Source organism: Natator depressus, chromosome 2 (genome assembly GCF_965152275.1).
Source record: "Natator depressus isolate rNatDep1 chromosome 2, rNatDep2.hap1, whole genome shotgun sequence".
NCBI classification, from domain to species: Eukaryota; Metazoa; Chordata; order Testudines; family Cheloniidae; genus Natator; species Natator depressus.
The window spans coordinates 209,615,404-209,639,712 of record NC_134235.1 but is presented as its reverse complement, the minus strand read 5'-3'; the positions used below and the strand labels follow the sequence as shown (position 1 = coordinate 209,639,712).

Below are 24,309 nucleotides of genomic sequence, written 5' to 3'. Positions count from 1 at the left end.
TGGCTCTCCAATCTAGCAGAGAAAGGTATTACATGATCCAGCTGCTGGGAAGTTGAAGCTAGACAAATTGAGACTGGAAGTAATGCATAAACTTTTAATGTTGAGAGTAATTAACCATTAGAACAATTTACCAAGGGGTAGTTGATTCTCCATCACTGGCAATTTTTCAATCAAGATTGGATGTTTTTTTCTAAAAGATATGCTTTAGGAAATATTTTTGGGGATGTTCTATGCTCTGTGTTATGCAGGAGGTCAGACTAGATGATCACAAAGGTCCCTGCTGGCCTTAGAATCCATGACTCTATCTGCTTATTCCATAATTCTTAAGTATTTGGAACTGTAGCCTTTGTCAATAATTTCCTGTCAAGATATTATTCTACCTGATAGATTAATCTGTGGTACGTGTGTCCCTCCCTCTTATTCATGATGTAGCAGATCCAATTAAACAGCTGGCTCTTTGTAAATTTGACTTGAAGTGACACAGTGAAGGGGCAATCTGCCCCCTTAAGGGTAGTGCAGCCTAGGTCAGCCCATCCCTGTCATATGACGTGGCCCCTTCAAGTTTTTGGTAGGTCTCATCTACAAAGATGGAAGAGATATTCGAAGACGGGAAAATGGGCCTGTGAATAAGTAGTTTTGGGAGAAAGTCAGTTACTATTTCCCAGATGCTTCAAGAGGGGCAGGAAGTGCCATCACCCTCCATAGCTGGCAAAAAAGAAACTGTGAGGATCCACAAATGGAAGGCAAGGGTAGCAGAGTTTGCAGACCCAGTGAAGACATCAACCGGCAGGACAAAGGAAGGCACTGTCCTTAGTCACCTAAACCAAGGTCGCTGGCTGGAACCCAGAAGAGAGGGTGAGACCAGTCTCCCCACTTCTTCCCCAGAGCAAGAGAGGAGGTACAGGCATCAAGAGTGGGGTTTGAGGGCTAAGTGTAGCGGTCACTAGACTTTGGGTTTTCTTATTTTGGGACTTTTCTGTTAACCCTAGAAGGGGAATGGACTGAGAGGTGACCCTGCCACAAAGTAAGCTATGGAAACGGCAGAGCCTTCATGGAACTGGGATGGAAAAGAGGGCACTGCAGGGCAAGAACCTTGGCAACACCGCTTCTGCGCATGTGGGGCTTGCTCTGAGGCAAAACTCTATAACATGCACTAATAACACAAACGGACCAATTAATTGTCTATAATCGGAAATATCACTGGGGAACCCATTAACACCTGTAGTGAATTTGACCTAACGAGTCTATGTCAGAGGTGGAGGTAGAGCCAGGACCGAATCTTGCCTTCTATGTTATAGTGTACTTAGTTAAAACCCACAGAAAATTTTAAAAAATAAATAAAACCATCCATGTGGATAAAAGGAGGTCAAGTCTTGCTGAACCTGGCAATCATTTGGTGGGCCACATTTGAATGTTATGGTAATAATAAAATAAATTCCAAAGATACGCAGTTTGTAGAATTTAACTATGATGATGATTACTATTCATTATTTAGAGAGCACTGCAAGTATGACAAGCATTTTTCATACAGGCAAGAAGACACAATTCTGCCCCAAAGGTTTTATAATCTAACTAGATTATTTGTAGGCAAAGGAGAAAAAGGAGAGAAAGAAAAATGTATCCCTTCTTTTCTTTTCAATTTATTATTAAATCACACATTTAACTGCCATTTTTGTTGTCACTTAATCTCTTTCTGTTTTCTGTAGCCAACATTCTGAAGCCAACAGTGGGGAAAAAAAGAGTCCATGCCAGGGATTTATAGTCATATGCAGATGTGCAGCCAATTCAGGTAATAGCTAAAGATAAAATATAGCATCCTCTTCGCCATATAACCTAAAATTTCCAGTCTAGAACCGAGCATTTCCAACTGTATATTAGCACTCAATCAGCAAAATAAACAATCTTATCTAAGCATTACACAGGCTCCACATGAAGATAAACCAAACCAATTCTGTCAGGACAGATGGGATCACTCTCAAAATCCATGGGAGGTGATTCCATTGTTTTGCCTGTCTCAAGTGAGGTATTAGTAAATAACTAGGGCTTTGTATATTCTTTTCCCCTCAAAACACCTATTTCCAACTTTTAAACATACAAAGTGTTTTATGTATTCTGTGCTTGGGGAACCAGTTGTTAAACACAACATTTGCTAATCTTCTTTCATCAGGCAATTTTTATTTGGCATTGGCAAGAAAAGGAAACTCTTTTAACATTCTTTCTTCCATGCGTAATATTCAAAACACAAAAATAAACATAGCATTGTTGTTTTCTTTATGTTTCCTGACTCTAAACATCATATCAAACAGATCTCCAGGAAACGAATGACAAATATGGCAAGGCAAAACGTAAAATTAATCACCGAAACTACAACAGCTTGATTCTAGCCGATCGCTCTATTGCCCACTTTAGACGAGGCACTTAGCTGGTTAGAAATCCGTATGCAGCTGACTACATGTCATGAAACAGCTTTCAAACTCTATGGTTATTTCAGGTGCTGCTATTAGGCAAATAATTTAAAAGGGGAGTCATTCCCATTGTGTCTAAGATGTCACCTGCATTTTCAGTAACAACCTAACGGACATATCCTTTTTTATTAGAAGAAAGTAATTACTGGCAACTATCAATTGTTATCTTTGTAGTTAAAATACACACTATGCTGTGGAAGTATTTTAAGCCCCCTCCCACAAACAATCTTCTTCTAAACTTGGATGTTGCTACTATACAAGTGCTCTGTTCCAGCTTGTTGCCAGGTCAAGAGCCACTCTAGCCTAGAAGGTCAGACCCATACAGGAAACACACCTAAGGTGGCCACGCAGATTTGCTGGTTGTAGTAAAAGGAGAATTGCGCATGGGTGTGTGATGCTCCTCAGGGCTGTGAGGCATCTCACCACTACCTGCCCTTAGCGTGAAGCAGTCTTGTCCATGCCTGCTGGAGACCATCTCCTTGTAACCAACAACCTCTGGCAGCACAAGCACGACTTTGCTCTCTGTACAGGTAGTGACAAGCGTACACCAAACTTCAAATACTCAGAATGTACCCTGCAGTGTCCAGCCCCTTTATCCACTGCACACTCACAGAATTACCAGGCCCGCGGTTCCCAAAAGAACAGTACATACCAGCCTATAAGATTCAACTCAAAATAAGCACTTTGCCTCATCCCATGGCACTTAGATATATATAGTTAAAACAAGCCTAAGTTTATTATCAAAGAACAGAGATTCAAGTAATAGTGAGTCAGAATCCTGGAAACAAATGGTTATATGTAAAACAAAATAATACGCTTTCTAGAGACTGAACTTAACTAACAAGTTACTCTCTTTAGTCTCTTGTCTAAAGAAGTTTATCTCACCCAAAGTTCTCTCCAGCATTTTTAACCATGCCTGGTTGAGGTCCCTTTTTCATGAAGCCAAAGCACTGTCCTTTTTATTCCTCCATGGAGGGTGCCTGGGCTTCCCCTTTATCCTCCAAAATATACTCAAGCAAATGTTTGTTTTGTACTTCAAGATAAGTTCCTCTCCCCACACTTTGTTTCTCTTCCTATTAGCTTCTTGCTTACAATCCTTCATGCGCATTCAGTTCAGATAGGTGCCAGGAGACTCACTGTGAATGAGACAGTTCTCAATTTACAAGTAAATAGATAGCTGGCTAAACATCTCGTCTGACAGAAAATCTGTTTTCCACCTTGCTGGTGACTAATGTCTGGATACAGACTGTCAGAACATATTTTTGGTGGATATACAAACTCCTTAAATATTATCTGTACATTCATTTTGCAGTGATATTGATGCCCAGTGTGATACTGGCTTTCATTTGAGACCTCACTTGACATTCTTTGGTGAACCCGAATGTACATACCAAGATCAGGAGATTCTTATAAGGTCTCCGCACACTCTTGCCAGTTGGCATTAAGAGATCCTTGGGTCACAGGAGGCTTCTTGCCCCACCCTCTCCCCTTACACATCTTTGCAAGAGCCAGATACAATGAAGTGACCTAAATTTTCATTTTTCTCTTTCACACTCAGTTTTCTTCATCAAATCAAGAGGAAAGGACATCTAGAGCAGGGGTCTCAAACTCAATTTACCTTGGGGCCAGTGCTAGTCCTCAAATCCTCCCAGCAGACCAATAATGTCACTCATGCCACCCAGAACCCATCCCCAAAACTCCGACGCCCCCCAAAAAAACCTCCCCCCCCAACCTGCTTAAGGCTCTGTGAGGGAGTTTGGGTGGGGGAGAAGGTCTGAGGGAGGGGATTGGGGTGCAGGATCTGGGAGGGAGTTTGGGTGCAGAAGGGGTGAGAGGTTGGGCTCTGGGAGGGAGTTTGGGGGCTGGGGTGTGTTGGGAGGGGATACAAGCTCTGGGAGGGAGTTTGGGAGTTGGGGTGTGTGGGGAAGGGCTGCAGGCTCTGGGAGAGAGTTTGGCGGCAGGAGGGAGGGTGTGGGAAAGGGGTGGAGGTGCAGGCTCTGGGAGGTAGTGGGGGGGTGCAGGGCTTACCTGGGGCTCCAAGGCAGGGCGGGCCGGGGAGCCTCGATATGCTACTACCCCCAGGGACTGCCCCTGCAGCTTCCCATTGGCCGCAGGGGCGCTCAGGGAGGGAGCAGTATGCGGAGGCACAGCCCCGCCCCGCCCCGCCCCGCTCCACCCCACCCCACTGGAGCGAGCAGTCAGACACTGCTCAGCTCCGCTGAGCTGCCGGGACCCCGGGCCCTTTTAAACCTCTAGGGGGAAGGGGGGGAGTGCACCCAGGGGCGGCAGGTGGGGCCAAGGGAGAGACCCAGCCCCAAAACTGCTGGAGCCCTGCGGCCCACAGATGGCCCGCGAGTTTGAGACCCCTGATCTAGAGTATCTCAAAACTGTCATGATTCGTTGCGTATCAGCAAAATCTTGCTTTATTACATGTGGAGAAGAGTCAGCTTAATAGTCCAGGCTGTCTTCTTCTGAGGGGTGATTCAAACATTCTGTTGTGAGGAAACATGTTGTTGTTTTGAGGGGAAAATTCAGACCAAGTTAGCTGCATCTATGATGGCAGAACACGATCCTGAGAGGACAGGGGAAAGTCTCATCTGCTTGAGTTTAAGGCCAGTGTTCTTCACTGAGGGCTCTGGATATATTGGGAGAACTTTGTTCTATAGATGAACTTGGGAAGGCCAGTAGGGAAGTGTTGGCTCCTTTGGTGACAGAGGTTTTCAATGTCTCCTTTAATGATGGCAGAGTGCTCAGCACTCTTAAGGAAGCACATGTAGCACACTTGATAGAGAAACTATGACTTGATGCTGACAATACGGTCAACTGCCTCCAACCTTCCATTTTTTATTAAAATTATGGACAAGGTTGAGGCATGACAACGTTCAGCACATCTAGATGCCTCAGAACTCCTTGGCCAGCCTCAGACCTGGTTATGGCACAGAGACTACACTGATTGACAGGTTTCAGAGTAGCAGCCGTGTTAGTCTGTATTCGCAAAAACAAAAGGAGTACTTGTGGCACCTTAGAGACTAAATTGGTTAGTCTCTAAGGTGCCACAAGTACTCCTTTTCTTTATACTGATTGTTAATCTTATCAAGGTGATAGCTAAGGGTCCACACTGATACTGATAGATCTATTGGCTGCCTTTGATACTGCTGAACAGGAAATTCTGTTAACTTGCTTGAGGACCTGTGTGGGAGTAAATGGAGCTACTTTGCAATGGCTTTGTTCTTTTTGTCTTGGAAAGTCACCATGAGGATAATTGCTTTTCTGCCTCAGAGCTCTTGTAGAGTGCTACAAGATTCCTTGAGAGATCATCCTTCCCACTTAATTTGTGTATACTGCTGCTAGAAGAGGTAGTGAAGAGGCCTTGGGGCAGTACTTTCAATATTTAAATAGATATCTATGCTGATGACACCCCGGTCTACTTTGTCCAACCCAGGAATTACAGTCAAGTGTCTCCCTCCATTAACAGGTGTGACTGGGGTTTGAATGAGCATGAGCTAGCTGAGATATAATCCAGAGCAGGATGGCAGGTTGGCAGTAAGACAAACAGATAGCAGCAGTGACCCCTTTTTTGGGTAAATAGATTTCATTCGCATTACCCATGCCTTTGTCACTTACAGATTAGAGTACTGCAAAATTCTTTACATAGCATTGTAGTTTAAATCAACTCTAAAACTGAAGAAGATGCAGAGGGCAATAGCATGATCACTAAGCAGTGTCTCAAAGTGAGTATGATACCAATGCCCCTGAATCTGCCCTATCTGTTGGTTCTGACCTATGGAGGACACAGTGGCCTGCGATCTGCCTACTTGAGAGACTGCCCTGCTCCCCAAATGACTCTGGAACAGGTGAGGTCTGCCACAGCATGTGATGTGGAGCTCGCTTTGCACATGAGAGAAGATGCTGTTGGCAGGGCACTCTCTGAGAGGGCCTTGATTTTGAAATGCACTCCTGCTGGGTCCAAAACAGACCATGCTCTTTGGGCATAACACAAAGGACCTTTAGGGATGTTCATGTTTTGTGGGGTTTCAGGTATAGGTTTTCACTTGGAGAAAATGATAGTTTTGGGAAGCTGAGATAAGGAAATTTCAGTTTGGGCGATGCCAGCCTCTTCCTGGTGGGGAGCTGAGGTGGGCGAGACAGAAAATTGGAGCAGCTGTGCCCCCACTCACCACGAGGCCCCGTCTCCTCCATGGCCCTTCCCCCTTCTGTAGCCAGGTTGGAGACCGGAAGCCAGAGCCGGGCACTGCGGTATGCTAGCTGCTCACAGCTGGTGAAAGCTGCCTGGGCAGGGGGACCCGGCATGGCAGAGCCCTCGGGGAGCAGCAACTGTGGAGGGTGCTGCACAGGAGCCCAGGCTGGAGTGGGTCAGTCCAGGCCACGGTGAGGAGTTCCGGACCCTTCACCTGTCCTGGAGAGCGGGCAGGGACACATCCCAGGGGCTGCTTTCGGTCACCCCAGCCCCCCGACCCAAGCATACGTCTCTGCTGCTGCTGGAGCTGGGTGCCTAGCCAGCAGCTGCTGCTCTCTCTGCTCTGCCTTCAGAGATGGGTAGCTGGAGAGCAGCAGCTGCTTCGGGGGGGGCTATGGGGGGGTGGGCTAAGGCAAATTTTGGGGTGGCTATAGTCCCTGCAATCCCCCTCCCCCATCACCAGTGCTGATGGTGGACTCGCTTTCAGAAAGGTGGTTGTTTTGCTACCGCTATTTTAGTCTTGATTGGACTGTATTTTTAAAGTACCGGTCATAGGCAGCTAATGCCTGAGAGAGATAATCTTTTTGTGTTTACATATTTAAATAAAATAAAACAGGCAACTTCTTACTTCAATCTATCTGCTCCCAGTGTGAGAAACAAATGCTTCCTTTACTGACTCAAAGAAGTACTGCTAATGCACAATAGAACTGGTTGAAATAGTTTGTGGAGGGTTTTTTTTTTTATGATGAAAAATAGCTTTTCAACCAAAACAAACATTTCGGTTACATTTTTTTAATTAAAAAATCAATTTTTTTCTGCCATTTTTTTTTGTATTTGACAATTTTTTTACCCAAAATAATTTTGATAAAACAGAAAAACATCAGTAATCAAGTTTTCATTTAAAAAAATATTGGGAAATTGGGCAAAAGAAACAAAAAAACCAGAAAACTTAAAAACATGTCCTACACAAAATAGTTGGCATTTGTCTACTAGCTCGAGGGCTTCAGAATCAATACAGCTGTGGAAGGACAAAATGGATTTGTGCATCCACAGCAAAACCGTCAGCCAGTGTATCTGTACAGGTGGAAGGCTCCACCTGTGTAGAGGCAGTAGTACAACTGAGGCCGACGTGCTCATTGCCGAATCTTTATTACTTGTGTGTTTTAAGAGGGAGAAAGGAAATACTGCTTGATTTTCAGAGCTGGCCAACAATTAGAAAAATCATTCTTTGACCTACAAACCAAGCAAATCGGAAAGAGAAATTATCCAGAGAATAAATGGTGAAACTCCACAATGTCATTTTTTCAGAGACACTTTTAAGAGGATAACTGTACTTCAGTAACCTCATTTTCCACGGTTGTTGACTTCATAAACTTAACCGTTCATAAGAGCATTAAGTCAACCACTAACTGTCTTGGGCTAACGAAGGGCCACAAAATCCAGTTCACAAATAGAAGGGTACCATTAACCTTACTAATAATGGTTTTCACATATATCAGAGTAACTAAAAGTGAACTACATCATTTTCAAATGTATGTCGATAGCATTTATGTCTTCAAGTGTTTCTCTTTCCTCTCCCTCTCCCCATTATATTTGACAACAGGGAAGACACTATTTTTTTTCCCAATTTTTACGCGAAGTTTCTGATTTCTATTAGCCCTGACTATCTCCTTGACTTGTCAAGCAATTAAAGTGACAAAAGCAATAGCAGATGCTTCTTTTACAGCTAAACCTATGGCAGGCAGGTCATATTTTGCAGTTTATTACAACCGCTTGACACAGTCTTGACTGTAAGGTAATTGAAAAGATCCTGATAGTAAACCACTGGTTTACTTTTTTCAGATTAAATAAATATATAATCCAATTCCAACCTCATTTTAATGGCACATTAGATGGTCTCCAAGTTGTCTTGATTTTTATTTTATTTGATGATTGTAAATAAACCCTGGAAAATTCCTTCCAAGATTTTACCACCTGAAACTGCAGCTGTTGGCTGACACTATCAAAGCCTCACAATTCCAAACTCACGTGCAAATCTCATCAAGTGCAGACATTTCTAATTGGTTCCAGAAGTTTTTCTTTTTGCTAAGATCAGGGGGCAGAGGAAGAATAATGAGGAGCTTTTAAGCAGAGGGGGGAGGGAGGAGGGTGTTGAGCTTGGGGAGTGGAGATTTTAAAAAGCTCCAGCTTGGCTGCTCTGCCAGAAACGCGGAGCAATTTTACGGTCAATTGGCCAGAGCATCTGGAACCATACATCATAGTCTTTAGTTGATGGTGGTGAAGCCGACTCACACATTGGCTCAGGCTAAAACCAGTAATGACTCTGCTGTCACACCTAAACGGAAACTAACTTAATCTACTGCCAGGTTTAACTGTGACTTTTTCTAAGGGACATTATTCCTCTTAGGGCAGTTGTCAAGAATATTAAAAGTTCAGCCCACTGAATGCTCACGACACACTATGGCAGACTTTTATGAGCAAAGCTAACATATAAAATAAAGATTACAACTTGTGTTTGTTTAGCTCCATATGTGTTGACAAGGCTTTTTATCATGAGGCTATAGGGTTTCCTCCCATCCCTCCTTCTTCCACCTTCATTTTTTAAATATATTTCATATGCACCAGCCTACCTTGTTAGTGCATGGAGACTGCATAAATGCTGAAGTCATAAATCATAGCCCAGGGTATGGAGCATTCAACCTAATGGAAGCCAAATATGAGATATACTGCGTTTTGAAATGTGGCACAGATGATCATAATGAGGGGCAGAGCAAAAATTCCACAGAGCAGAAAACTAAGGTTGATGTGGAAATAATTCCTTGTGAGTAAAGGTTTGTTTTAAATCAACGGTCATAAGTCTCCGTTCTCAGGCTGGTAAATTGTATTAACAAACAAGTGAGGTAACAGCAAGTCTCTGCATGATGTAAGAAGTCGCAAGTCAGTAGTATGGTAATACATCACATTCAGAGGGACTGCTGTGAGGTAAGAAGTACAGTGCAAAGCAGTACTTTTAAATAGATACCCATTCCATATTTTTCTCCAGACAGATTAGTTAACACACTAGTTAGAAACACAGGAACTGCACTCTAGATCAGAGCAGTGGTCCATCTAGTTCAGAATCCTGTCTCCACCAGCACCAGCTCCTTCTAAAGAAGATGCTAGAAAGATGTTGTAGAGGTTAGTTGTGGAATAAGTTGTGGAATAAGCTGACCACAAGGAAGTTTCTCTCTAGCTTCATTAGAAGCTGGCTTATGCCCTGAAGCATGAGGTTTTACATACCTTCCGAAACACTTATTTTTCTCTAATCCTTATACAACCCATGCCTGAGTCAAATTGAAAAGAAAACAGAAATACTTTATTTTAGAAGTGTTGTTTGCAATGTTGTTGTAGCCATTTTGGCCCCAGGCTATGACACACACAAGGTGGGTGAGGTAATATCTTTTATTGGCCCAACTTCTGTTGGTGAAAGAGACAAGGAAGAAGATCTCTGTGGAGCTCGAAAGCAAGACTCTTTCACCAACAGAAATTGACCCAGTATGTTAATGTGAATTAGGCACCTTTTAGTTTGCTCCAGCAGCACCCACACTGGGCAGCTGAAGCGCAACTCTCTGGTGTGGTGTGCAATTCACACCCCCATAGTCTGCACTGTAGTGCAGTGCAGAAATACCCAGAGTTTCTTAAAATTTAAAAGCATGGCCTCATATCTCAAGGTTTTGTTACCAATGTTCTGTATCTATAAAAGCTAATAAAGCCCTCCATAGACAGGTTGGTTGCAGGGAAGCACAGAGCTCATCATTAACTGTATGAGCACTTACATCAGTCAGTATGTTCAGCTTTCTGAAAACATCCCATTCACACCAGGCATGCTCAGAGGTTTTACACAGCTATTAACGGGCAAGTTTTGCATCAATGGCTCAAATGATCCCAATAAAACACAGTCAGGATACCTTAAAATGTGGAGTGAGCATTTCAATATTGCTTTAATTTAATGTAGATCATTTAAGACCTCTTTACTCAGCTCAAGTCTAATACAGACAGCTTCAGTTGGACCAAATTTTGACTTTAATTTCTGTTAGGTGTATCTTGCTCACAGAAAAACTTGCCGAAGTTTTTCAATATGTTCTTTAAGATCCCTAACCCAAATTCAATTAGCATCCATTATAACTTCAACGTCTTCTAATCATTGAAATATTACTGCAATTACTCCTTGAAATACCCTCAGAGCAGTGCCAATACCAAACATAATTCATTTACATTTATAATGGTTTATTTAAAATCACTACCTTAGAACTCAGTGCACCTAAATTTTACTAGCCAAAATGCCCAACTTCTAATATGGAGAAGACATTTGTTTCCAAGACCTTATCTTCAATTGTTCAACAACTTTCATCAAATAATCTTCTTGTTTTATTTCATTGCATGGATCAAAGCACATCTATACTTTATGTAACCTCTCAGTTACACTAGAATTAACGCACAGGTTCAAGTCAACAATGTTGATTTAAAATCACCTTGAGAAAAAAGCCATAGTCTCCATAGTGTTTCATTCAGCCCAAATTAGTACAGAATATGAATATACTAGGGCCAGATTCTGCTTAGGTCTTATGTAGGTAGGCCGATGACATTCATAAAGTAACCTCCCTTACTTGGTCCGCATAAGGGCCTTCCAGAATTGTAGCTCTTACTCTCTGGGAAGAACAAGGGATGCTTCCTTCCTGCTCCGCCAGATACACACAGATTTTCAAAGGCAGTGGAGAGTGATTGAAAGGAGGGGGCATGTTTCTACTGCAAAAAAAGCAAACATCATTCTGGGATGTATTAGCAGGAGTGTTGTAAGCAAGACACGAGAAGTAATTATTCCACTCTACTTTGCCCTGAGTAGGCCTCAACTGGAGTATTGTGTCCAGTTCTGGGCATCACATTTCAGGAAGGATGTGGACAAACTGGAGAGAGTCCAGAGAAGAGCAACAAAAAATGATTAAAGGTCTAGAAAACATGACCTATGAGGGAAGATTGAAAAAAATGGGTTTGTTTAGTCTGGAAAAGAGAAGACTGAGATGGGACATGATAACAGTTTTCAAGTATGTAAAAGGTTGTTACAAGGAAGAGGGAGAAAAATTGTTTTTCTTAACCTCTGAAGATAGGACAAGAAGGAATGGGCTTAAACTGCAGCAAGGGAGGTTTAGGTTGGACATTAGGAAAAACCTCCTAACTGTCAGGGTGGTTAAGCACTGGAATAACTAGCTTAGGGAGGATGTGGAATCTCCATCACAGGAGATTTTTAAGAGAAGGTTAGACAAACACCTGTCAGGAATGGTCTAGGTAATACTTGGTTCTGCCACAAGTGCAGGGGACTAGACTAGATGACCTCTCAAGGTCCCTTCCAGTCCTATGATTCTATGATTCTTCTCCCCCTATGCATTGGCCAGAAGAGCTGGTTGATCACCCAGAAGATGCATTCACCTACTGCACACTTGAGAACACTAGAAGGCAGAGTGCCTGCCAATATGTGACCAACTAGTCTATCTCTGAGGCACAATGGTTCTGCACCATCCCAGCATAGGTCTATGCCTACAAGACACAATCAGTCTCTAACAAGGGCATAAGGGGAGCCTGGATATGGGGATGTGTGTTAAGACATAAAGGATATATATAAAGGACAACAAACATGAAGTTGTAATGATAAAGCAGAAGAGAACAATCTAGCATTGAGGAATTGATACTTGTTCCGTCTTGTGATCCACCTCCTGACAGCTCTAAAATCTCACGAATCTGACACATTTCAGGCAGAAACTCAGTTTTTGTGTAATGTGTATTTGACTACAAGAGAATAAATATGAATAAGGTTTATACTTACCCACGCACATTTCAAATGATTCAGGATAGTGCATGTCAAACAGAATCTGCCACAGAACTGGTTCCATGAGCAGCATAGATTTATGAACTCTGGGACAGAATTAGCCACTACATTCTAGGTGCACAGAATATTGTCATCATGCATATTGCAATTTACACTAGTTTTCTTTATTTTCCTAAATCAGCATCCAAAAAGACATTTATATATCTACAAAGTGAGTTAATAGAATTTGGAGTAAGAGAAATTTAAACTACCACCACAATAATCTATACCTGGTACACAAATACATTTTGCAATGGGTACATTAAATGTGGGAAAGTGAGAGAATGAGAAAGAGTGTGTGTTTATGTGTACTTCAGATTAAAAAGAGTAAATTAAAATGATTGAACTAATGTCTGTCTCAAGTTGTGAATAAGACTGGTGTCTGTGTGCGAGAGAGTGAGGGAAAAAGGGATGTGTGGATGAGCAAATGAAAAATTGCAAGGACAAAGGTGGCAGAAGTAAGGATAATCATTTCACATACTAGACAGATTAATGTTTGTGTGTGTCACAATATATCACTGTACATGTATAGCCAGGTTAAGTGAGTAGTTTTGATTGATCTCCCTTAGCCCTAACCTCAGGATCTGAGGAATTCTGGAAAAAGTCTAAATTTTTCACCTTTGGGTCACTGGTTTCAAATTCACCCAGATTAGTAACTACTGCCATCTGAAATCTGTTTGACAGCTTTTTTGCATGAGTTGGTGATCTCAGTCCTTCTTTTTGGGTGATTGTCTGCATCATGAAACCCACTATCGCAAATTACCATCCTTTGTTAACAGTCCCAGCAGGGAGTCCAGAAACTGAATGTGAAGGTACAATAAAATATCTTCTTACTCACGAAGGTAAACCTTCTAGATCATGGCACCCTTGAAGGGCAAGATGAGGAACCGTGCCATATCTTTGGGGTATGTCTACACTGAAATAAAACACCCGTGGCTGGGCCACGTCAGCTGACTTGGGCTTGTGGTGCTTGGGCTGAGGAACTAGAAAACTGCATTATAGATGCGCAGGCTTGGGCTGGAGCCCAAGCTCTGGGCCCCTGCAATGAGGGAGAGCCCCAGATCCCAGGCTCCAGCCTGAGCCTAATACCTATTCGGCAATTTTACAGACCTTCAGCCAAGCCCCAGGAGCCTGAGTCAGCTGACACAGACCAGCCTCGAGTGTTTAATTGCAGTATAGACATACCCATAGTATACCTGTTCTGTAGTAAATGGAGGACTTGAGGTGTCCAGTGCTATCAGTTTGGCAATTTACAAGCCCTATATTAACTTTAAGAAACTACATCTGCTGTTTCATATTCTGGTCTGTCCGCTAGCAAATTACTTGGATGGCACTTGCTTTTGTGATATTTTCAAAGAAAACTTCATGAGATACTACCAATGACGACTAGCCAGCCAGTACAAAATAAGAAGGGAGACAAAAAGAAAAGGGGCCAGAGAAGCAATCAAATGGGAAGGCCAATATGAGGAAAAGAGAGAAAAAAACTGAAGAAAGCAGAAATAAATAACCAAAAAGAGAAGAAGGAAGAGAGAAAGGAAGGGAAAAAGAGTTACAGAAGTAGTCAGAGATGAAGGGAGTCAATACTTTAACGAAGGAAATAGATTAAGAATAAGAAACAAAATAGACTTTTGAAAAAATTAATATTAAGAGAAAATAATTGCATTTTATTTATTGCATATTTTTACACGGTGAAGTAGAAAACCATACGATTACTCCAGAACTAATCAGGACAATGTCCTGGAAACAAAGACTATGAATATTTTGTTGTTTTCCCTAAACCTTATCTTACTTATATTTTTACACACACACACTTACTTGCCTGCGAGAATGATAAGTGAAATATTTACATAAGTCAAGGCTATATTCATATAGCTCCCATTGAGTTGCACGTGTATTTCAAATCAGATGATAATTCTTGTGTGACAGTGCGTGTACCCCACTCAGGTTCTGAATGGGTTAATGGGTGCCTAAGAGGCCAATTTTGTTACCTAATTGCACCTGGAGGGAGAGACAGGCTTAACTGATCAAGAAGCCCAGCTGAGCAGGAACAAGCTGGTTAGCAAAAAGCTAGGAAGTTTATAGCAGAGGGGGCTGCAGGGAGAGAGTCTGAAGTCACTATTTGGGCACTAGAAGGTGGAGACATCTGGTAGGCACAGGACCGGAGCAAGCTGACCTGACATTTGTAAGTGGGTCCCCTTTCATCCCTGGAAACCCAGGCTTGTATGTCCCCCTGGTGACTAAACAGCATACATAGTCCACCAGACAACCTTCACCAAATATTTTTATTATTGTTTTGCCTTTGTGCTCCAGGTACAACACACATATAGCAACAGCAGCAGTAGCTAGCAGGAGCCCCCTCCTGCTGCCTGGCTCAGCCTTTTAACTACTTGCCTTCTTCTCCCAGTTATCCATCTGATAAGCTAATTACCTCATCCCCTTCTCCACAAGTGCCAGTGATCCCTTCTAATTTTCCAAACCAGTTCATCACCTAACTCCCTCCTACTCTAACCCTGAGTGCTCTAAGTGACCAGAGTCCTGGCTTCCAAAAAGCTCTATTTATAGATCCTCATCTAAGAATGCTCTATCACACCTTGGGAAGCAAATAAACACAGGACAATTAATTCTATGTTTAAAAAATATCTATTACTCTAATTTACTCAATGTACACTAAAAAAAATTTTCCAAATGCGAGGCCCTTCATACTTAAAACAAAAGCCTTCATGAAATCCATAAAACATGGGCTTTAACTCTGATGTACACTGATTAAAAGACACTTGTTGATTTTAAAATCCAGGGTATGACATCAATATAACAATTACCAAAAAGTTCAAAATAATTTGTAAATAGTGACATTTTGCTAATCAACTTTAAATTTTGTCTAACAACTGTTTCCTGTCCCAGGGAGGAAAACATTAGAATAATATATTTTTCCATGGTGATATTGCCTGCTGTCAGAGAAAAGGCAATAAAATTGGTACCATTTTCAGAAACACCCAATTAACAACATCTTGGGGGGTCAGATCTTTAACGAAGGTAAATTGGTGTAACTCCACTGAAGTTGACAGAGCTATGCCAATTTAGACCACTTCAGGATCTGGCCTTTGATCTTTCTGTTTCTAATCCAAAAGATACATATGTGTCCTAGTTTTTAGAGGAACTTTCTTTTGCTGAGGGAAAGACAAAAAATATTTGAAACTGTTATTCTTAAAACCCCCACTACATTAAAAACACTAAGTTACTATGTTTAATGCATTCTTCTTAAATAACTCACTTATACTAAATAGCTTGATGCGTGTTACCTTGGCACTTCATAAAGCTATCATACAGTCAAATGATTGCATTGGACCCTTCAGATCATCATCCGGCCAAACCCAAAAGTAAACTTGATTTGTTAACCAATCTCTCAATAGTGCAGTGAACCATTCATAAAAGCAGACTTGCACAACCCTAACATATCCTCATCTGGAAACTAACCACAGATTTCTTAAGAATGTGGTACAGTTTGGAGTCATATGAAAATATCATTTTAATGTAAAATATACACCAATATTTTGGGAAACTCAAGTGCAGAGAAACCAAAACAGTAAACACAAGTGTGTCATAATGAGAGTGTGAAATCAGGAAACACAAAGTCAATCTCAACACCATGATAACTGAGCATGCCCCTTTGGGCTTTTGTCAAATCCTGCAGAATAATTAAGATCCGGGAATACATTAAATCCAGAGGTTGGGCAGCACGTGAGGGTATTTCTTTCAAAGTTTATGGCCAGAAATATATTATTTTTGCTTAGCAGGATAACACATTGTTGTCTTTGACTTTTTTTGATTTGATACATTAGATACCAATCACAATTAACAATTTCTCCTATGGTAAAACCTCAAAATGTGTGAGAAATATGATAAAAGGCTAAGAAAAAAATTCCCAAATTCTGTTCAACTGTATAGTCAAAAACATGGATCCAAAATATATACCTCTAAAGGCAACCCATAATCTTAAATTGGCAAAATGACTCATTTTCTGAAAAGGACAAAAAATATAGAGTCCCTAGGGTCTGCAAATTGCGTGCAGCACTCTTAAAAACAAATATCTTACCTCATAAGTAAATGCCAAGGAAGCAATGTATATTTTCAGGTAACTAAGTTTGTGCAGAACAAGAAAGACTGAGCAGCGGACAGCTTCCAAACTAGCTGCTTTGGGCCTAGAAATAAGAATTAAAATTAATGTTCAGTTTTTTCTCCTTTGCATGTAATCTGTTGAGTACTTCAGTGACAAACATGAATACAGAACAAGGCACTGATGATATCCTGTAGTAATACGCAATTGCAACTGAGTTTTCACTATAAATCTGATTTAAAGTTTACAATTTAAAACCTTAGCTCTGAATTTCCTGGATTAGTAAACTTGATTTGGGAATAATTTCGACATCTGGGTAATGTGTTCTACCTTAAATTACTGATATAATACTCTCAATCTTAATTCTATTTTAATGTAGTTTTTGCCTGGGAAACTCTGAATAAAGCTGTAACCTATTAATCCCTATTGGTGGAGTCAATTATTTATTATACAAGAGTTGAGGGTAAGAATGGGGCATGGCAAAATTATGAAAAATTCCTAATGAATAATTTGAGCCTATCTTTACATAGTTCTAATTTTCCTGTATTTACACCCATCCACATTTTTAGCTGCATAAATTCTGAACTTCTCCTGTACATTGCCAAATTCTTTCCCTATGCTGAAATAAATAATTTAGTGTGTAAAGATCAAAAGTATTTACCTCTGACTGAATAATGAATGTCAAACAGAGAAGGATTGTCACTGGAATGTTTAATGAAGACATAACCATGTATTTAAATATAAATAATTTCTTCTGCATAGTTTTCAGGCAGGATGAATACCATTTCTCTCTAAAGTTGTTTTCCATTATTTCTTAGGTCCTTACTCATGCTGAGTAGCTCGACAGTCCAAAAGAATTCTCATGGACTCCAACAGGAGTACTCATGGTGTTGCATACTATTTATAAGTGCATAACAATTTGGTCCATATATTGCAATGTGCAAGTAGGAAGTGCACACATTTGATTAACATTATAGACTTTTGATATCTGAATGGTTGCCATACTTTATAAGTGATTGTGGTAGCCAATAGACCTTTTTTTTTCTCACAACCAGGAAACAAGAAAAGAAAGAAAACGTTTCATGTCTTGCCTTAGCTCCATAAGGAATCCAATGGAGGTCAATGTCAGGATAATGTAGCCAATCCTCAGGAGAAGAGTTACCTGTGATAATGTCTGTAAAAACAACAAAGAGACAAATTACTCATTTAGGGTAACTCTCTGAAGGGATATTGGGTTCTAAACATGACACTGGAGCAGCCTGACCTTTCACTCTCAATTATACGTTAGTGTCTCCTTTTAAAGTAGTAGGCTACTTTGAACTTTATATCAAAAAAAACCCATGCCAGATTCTCCAGCCCACTCCCTAAATGTTCTTATTTTTTCTTCTTGGAAGCTGCAAGAATCAGATTTTTCCTAAAATAATTCTTCTCATAGGATTAGCCTTCAAAATATTTTTTTAAAATTTTCATTACCGTTTTCCCCCTGAAATTATTTGAAGCCTTCACACTGGTACCCAAAAGCAAATAGCTATTTTTTCTAAATAAATATGAAAGCCCAGCCTGCTCTTTTTCCCGTTCATAATGTCATTGCAGCTTTGCAATGGTTCCCCAGAGGGTACAGGCAGTTGAAAAAAATATTGCTTAAAAAAAATGAAGAAGGTTAGTAACCGTTTTTTCTTCTTCAAGTGCTTGCTCATGTCCATTCCATGCTAGGTGACTCACAATCAGTAGCCCTGGAGGTGGGCTTGGAGCTCATGCACATACTGACTGCAACGCTGTTTTCCGAAAGCTGGCATCATCACAGGCCTGTTGGGTGATGGCGTAGTGAAAAGCGAAGGTATGAACCGACAACCAGTTTGCAGCTCTGTGGATGTCCTGGATTGGTACCTGCATGAGGAACGCTGCCGACGAAGCCTGGACTCTTGAGGAATGAGTGGTCACGATGGCCAGAGGCAGAACCTTCACCTGCTTGTAGCAAGCTTGGATACAGGCGGTTATCCCGGACGAGATGTTTTCGGATGACACAGGTAGCCCTCTCATCCTTTCCGCTACTGCTACAAAGAGTTGCATGGAGCTGCAGAAGGGCTTAATTCTCTCAATCTAAAAGGCATGGGCCCGCCTAACATCCAACATATGATGCTGATGTTCTTCAGCAGTCTTGTGAGGTTTTGGAAAGAAGACAGGCAGAAAAATGTCCTAGTTGTTATGGAATTGTGACACCACCTTTGGTAGGAAGGCGAGATGGGGGCACAGCTGGACCTTGTCCTGGAAGAACACTGTATAAGGGGGTTCTGATGTCAGGGCTTTGATCTTTGAGACCCTTCTGGCCGAGGTGATCGTCACAATAAAGGTGACCTTCCAAGAGAGAAACAGTAGGGAGTATGATGCTAACAGCTTGAAGGGAGGCGTCGTGAGCCTCGACAGGACCAAGTTTAAGTCCCATGTCGAGATCGCTTTGTGAACCTGAGGGTAGAGTCTTTCCACCACCTTGAGAAACCTGATCATCATCCCATGAGAGAACACTGATCTGCCATTCACTGGAAGGTGGAAGGCTGAAATGGCTGACAAGTGAACCTTAATAGACAAGAGAGCCAGACCTGGAAGCTTTAGGGAGAGCAGATAGTCGAAGATAGACTGCAGAGAAGATTGGGATGGAGACAGATTCCATTCAACGGCCCAACAAGTGAAACATTTCCACTTAGCCAGGTAGGTAGCCCTAGTAGAAGGTTTTCTACTATCTATCAAGACCTGTTGAACTTGATCAGAGCAGGCCTGCTCTTCAGGGGTCAGCCATGCAGCAACCATGCAATCAAGTGCAGGGAGGCAAGGTTCGGGTGAAGCAACCAGCCACGGTCTTATTAATTCAAGTCCGGTTGGAGTGGGAGCGCAAGTGAAGCTGCCACTGAGAAGTCCAGAAACACACCAAACCAATGCTGGTGTGGCCACGCTGGTACTATCAGGATAACCCTTGCCTTGTTCCATTTGATTTTGTGAACCAAGGGGATCAGTGGGAAGATGTACAGCAGGTTGTCTGTCCATAAGACCAGGAAGGCATTGGAGAGGGAACCCATGCTTTGCCTGAGCAATGAACAGAACTGGTAGCATTTCCTGTTCTGTGTGGTGGTGAACAGGTCCACCTGCGAAGGCCCCCACTTCTGGAAGATGACACTGATGACCTCCGGGTGAAGGGACCACTCGTGGTGATAGGGAAAGGATTTGCTTAGGCAATCCACCAGTGCATTTCAGGCTCCCAGGAAATGTGACATCTCGAGGTGAATGGCATGTTCCACACAAAAGTCCCACAGCCCGAAGGCCTCCTGGCACAGGGCTGAAGATTGAGCCCCTTCCTGCTTGTTGATGTAAAACATTGATGCAGTGTTGTCCATCAAGACCTGCACCACTTTGCCTGAGATCTGGGGAAGGAACATCTAGCAAGCCAAGCGTGCTACCCTCAGTTCCCTGATGTTTATATACAGGGAGAGTTCTTGCTGGGACCACAGGGCCTGAGACTGCCAACATGGGTTCCCCACCCCAGGTCTGACACATCCAAGACTAGAGTTCTTGATGGCTGAGGGGCAGCAAACAGTACACCCTCCATTACGGATTCTGGGTCTCTCCACCAGGTCAGCGAAGCAAGGACTGGAGGCAGGATCATAAGTATTGAGTACAGGTGATGTCTGCTTGGGGAATAGACTGACGCCAGCCACATCTGTAGGAGTCTGAGGTGTAGCCTTGCATACTGCACCATGTAGGTACATACTGCCACATGACCCAATAGTTTGGCATAGACCCAAGCAGTCATTATAGGGTGGATCATGACCTTGGAAATCAGGTCCAACATTGCTTGGAATCAGGTCACCTCCATAAAAAAAGAATGGCCTTCAGCCGAATATCTCTATCCTTTCTCATGCAGGGTTTGAAATCCCTGCAGATCTGGCACTTCTCTTTAATGCGAGGCTCCTCCAGACACTTTAGACAGCTAGTGTGCGGGTCACTAACTGGCATCGTCTTGCCGCACAAGGCACGTGGTTGAAGTCCGGGGAAAGGGGCATGCCCAGCCCAAGGCAAAAAGTCCCTTGACAACAGGGACAGCAACTAACATTACAACATATAGTAACTCTAACAAAGAACTATATAGACTAACTACAATAACTATACAAATATGAACAGAGAAAGTCCAAACCACTGGGAAAGAAGACTTGCCACAGCAAGAGGCGTTCCAGCAACTGTCACAGGCGGTAAGAAGGAACTGAGAGGGCGTGGGGCTGGCGGTTCCCTTTATACCAGCACATATGTGTGTGACTTCAGAGGGCGCTACAGCCAGCCTAACACATATCACCAAAGGAAAAATCTCTGAGAACTGTGCATGAAGTGCACACACACCAAGCAAGGAATGGACATAAGCAAGCACTCAAAGAAGAATAGCATTGTTAGCACACTGGGAATCAAGAGTCAATATACTTATGTGTTTACTTCTCCTTTCTGATGTATAAAGATGGTCTCAAACTTTTGCTTCCCCAAGAGAGAAAAAAAATAAGTTTCACCCTGTTTATGGATTTGAAATGTCAGGAATACCATACGAGGGTGTCCACATGAGAGCCGGTTGTTTTGTTTTTTTAATTGCAATTCACAGGGCTCAAAATGGAGGCATTTTTTTCATTTTTTCAAAATTTTTCATGACTTCTTTATCAAAATTATCATCAACATTGTTTGTTTACCAAAACATAGTTTTCAATAGGCAAAGGGAAAATATTTTGGAAAAAAAGGAAAATTTTAAAGATGTTAACAGTTTCCATGAAACCACTTTTCGCTTGAAAATTATGACTAGCCCTAGTCCCCACTTGTCTCTGCAGATTTTGCTCCCCACCACTGGGGAAAGGAGAAAATACTGAAATTCAGATGGCATCCTGTGAAGATTTATATACATGCATAACCTCACTCATGCGAATAGTTTCCTACAGTGCGTGTGTAAATCTTCTCAGGATTGGGACTCAGTCGTCCAAGAATTGTCCTTCTGTTCTCCCTAATCTCAGTTTGCAAAGGGAGAATTAAATGCAGTTTAGCTTTAAACCTGTGTGATTGTGAGGTTCCGGCAAAGAGAAGTGAGTATAAATATATTTCTAACGTAAAAACATAAAAGCAAGAAAAAGAACAGAGGCAGTCTTTATATATCATGAACAATAGACTCAAAGGTACCTAAGCTTTTAGCAGCTGGATTACAATGATATGCAGTTCACATATATAAAGCCCTTGCTCATATACAATAAGAAAGCAGGGGGAAAACAAGTACAAACTGTCTACTTCACAGTTTCTGCTTCTTGGACCATTTTTTCTTTCTTCTCAGCAACTCTGTCAATTGGGAAGTATAATTTGTAATGGCATCTGTGTCCTTTGTCAAACCTGATGCAGGTCCTACCTTTGACAGAAGGAGGGCCTGTAGATCACCATTATTTGCAAGTCAAACCTATTCTGATGCTCTTATGCTATGTAGATATGCTGAAAGGAAGAATATATACTGCATCACTTGTCTCTCACTCTCAAAGTGCTCTACTTTCTGAAATGGTGAAGGGTGAACCATGTGACTTTGTTGGCAGGTACAGATGCGTTATGTGCAGTATGTCACAGTAGATGGGGGGAAAGTGCCACATTCAAGCCATTTCACATAGCAAAAATGCATTCCCATATTTGTAGCGATACTGTGGGCTGTCTTTTAAACTTACAATAAACCAAAGTAATCTGCATCCAAATATACTGTAATACAATAACAGATTTATTCTAATATATTGTGGTAACAAGAAACGTTGAGAACATCAGCCCATAGTGTAAATGTGTTTATTATTTAACGACTATGACTTTCTTTTTACAGTTCTAACTCTGTAGTTACTCTCTAGCATGGTTCCTCAATTTACGTTTCAAACTAGTTTCATGGTATCTCCCCATGAAGTGGACCCTGGCAGCTGAGCATCAGTTTCCTAAGCGTTAATCTACCAAGATCAACAAAAAAGTCAGGAGATTATTTCACTAAACCAAACATTATATATTAAATGTGTGCATTGCAAGTTGCAGTGAGAAAGGACTGTGCCTTTTATATCTTAGCATTACTGCAAGCATCCTCTTTCCACTCCAAAAAATATATGTATGCATGGCTAGATAAAATAAATGAGTATTTATATACTACAGTATTTGTATAAACAGAGAAGCCTGTGGGACCACAGCAGGGTCCTCAATTACAAGTCAGCCACAACTTTTGCAATGTGGTTATTGGCTGCAATCAAACAGAAAAAAATATTTCTGTTGGATTTTGATTTCATTGCAAACTTTCAAAATGTCACAAAGTTTAAGAAAAGGAGTTTTGGAATTTGGGGAAGAAATTTACACTGCTTCCTAGTCAACAGACTACCACAGAATATTTTTTAGTAAAGAAGAAATAATTTACTCAAACCAAGTAAATACACCATTCAGAATGAATGTATATTTAGATAAGAGTCAGTTTCCAAATTTACTTTTACATTTCAAACGGTTTTAGATTATTTTATTTTTGTGAAGTGTCTCACAAAAGTATTTCTCATCCTGGCATGTTGCAGAGCTTCAGCCTCTATGAAAGATGCTGGCACCTTTTAGAATTTACCAAATGCTGACTATCTGTACCTCATTTTATGTTTCCTCATCTAGCAGCACTATGCAGAATTCAGTTTCAGTGTTAAGGAGGTAGCTTTGTTACGTTTCTCTATTTAGAGGCTTTTAACTGAAAACCCTTAAAACTTCTGTGAGTGCTTAAAAATACAGGATGACGCATCGATGTCCTGTTGGATTAGATTACGATCGTGTTCTCAGCCTTTGAGAGACGTGTTCTTATCTTATCTTTTCTCTTGGTCTCATCAAAACTGCTCATGTACTAACAATCTAACAAAAGTATGCATATTAACATGTGCTATAGTATCAATCGGCAATAAAACACTCCAAGAAGTGTTGATTAAGATAGACTTTGAATGATTTTTGTAGTAGATATAGTTATGAAACTGTGATGACTTTTGTTTTTAACGAACTGCAGTTTTACATTTCTAGCATTTTCTCTGGGACTGATCCAAAGCCCATTAACTTCAGTGAACTTTCGCTCAGACCTTGGTGTGCAGAGCTCAGCAGTAACTTTTATTCTCAGAATGTTGTGCAGAGTGCTAGGGAGGAAAGAAAGACAATGTGCTCTCCCTGGCAGAAAATTTATAATTTCTTCTTTCTTGTTTTGCTGTTTTCTTAAGTTAAATTAAAGGTCATTCCTACTGAAGGTATATGGCCGCTCTCTGTGTATGGAAAAACTTAACACTTTTAAAGGACATGAAACCAAAGACTGAGTGACTCTAATCACAAGAGGAATGTAATAACTGTGTGCTGCTCGAGTGTCTTATTGCTATTATGAAATGGAACTTATTCCCCCAAAATTAGGAAAACAGTTAGCTCTTTCCATTCATGGAGCTATGCCATGGTTATGACATAATTCGTAGCCAAGCAGAAAGTTCCAGTTGTGTCTATAACCATTTCATAACTCAATGTATAGGAAAACTGATACTAAATGAAGAATTTGCCAAGTTACGTTATTCATATATGTGCTCTCTTCTTGCGACAGTTTCCCCTCTGT

General features: G+C 41.4%; 1 protein-coding gene across 2 annotated transcripts in view; it reads right to left on the bottom strand.

Annotated features, from left to right (window-relative positions):
* AGMO (alkylglycerol monooxygenase) overlaps window positions 1–24,309 on the bottom strand; it is a 265,665-nt gene that overhangs the window by 107,083 nt on the left and 134,273 nt on the right. For both annotated transcript variants that reach the window (XM_074943355.1, XM_074943356.1), the window contains exons 11-12: window positions 17,768–17,850; window positions 16,656–16,761 (exon numbers count right to left, since the gene is read on the bottom strand). In XM_074943355.1, the coding sequence (XP_074799456.1) occupies window positions 16,656–16,761; window positions 17,768–17,850 (189 nt within the window). The remainder of the gene's footprint in view (window positions 1–16,655; window positions 16,762–17,767; window positions 17,851–24,309) is intronic.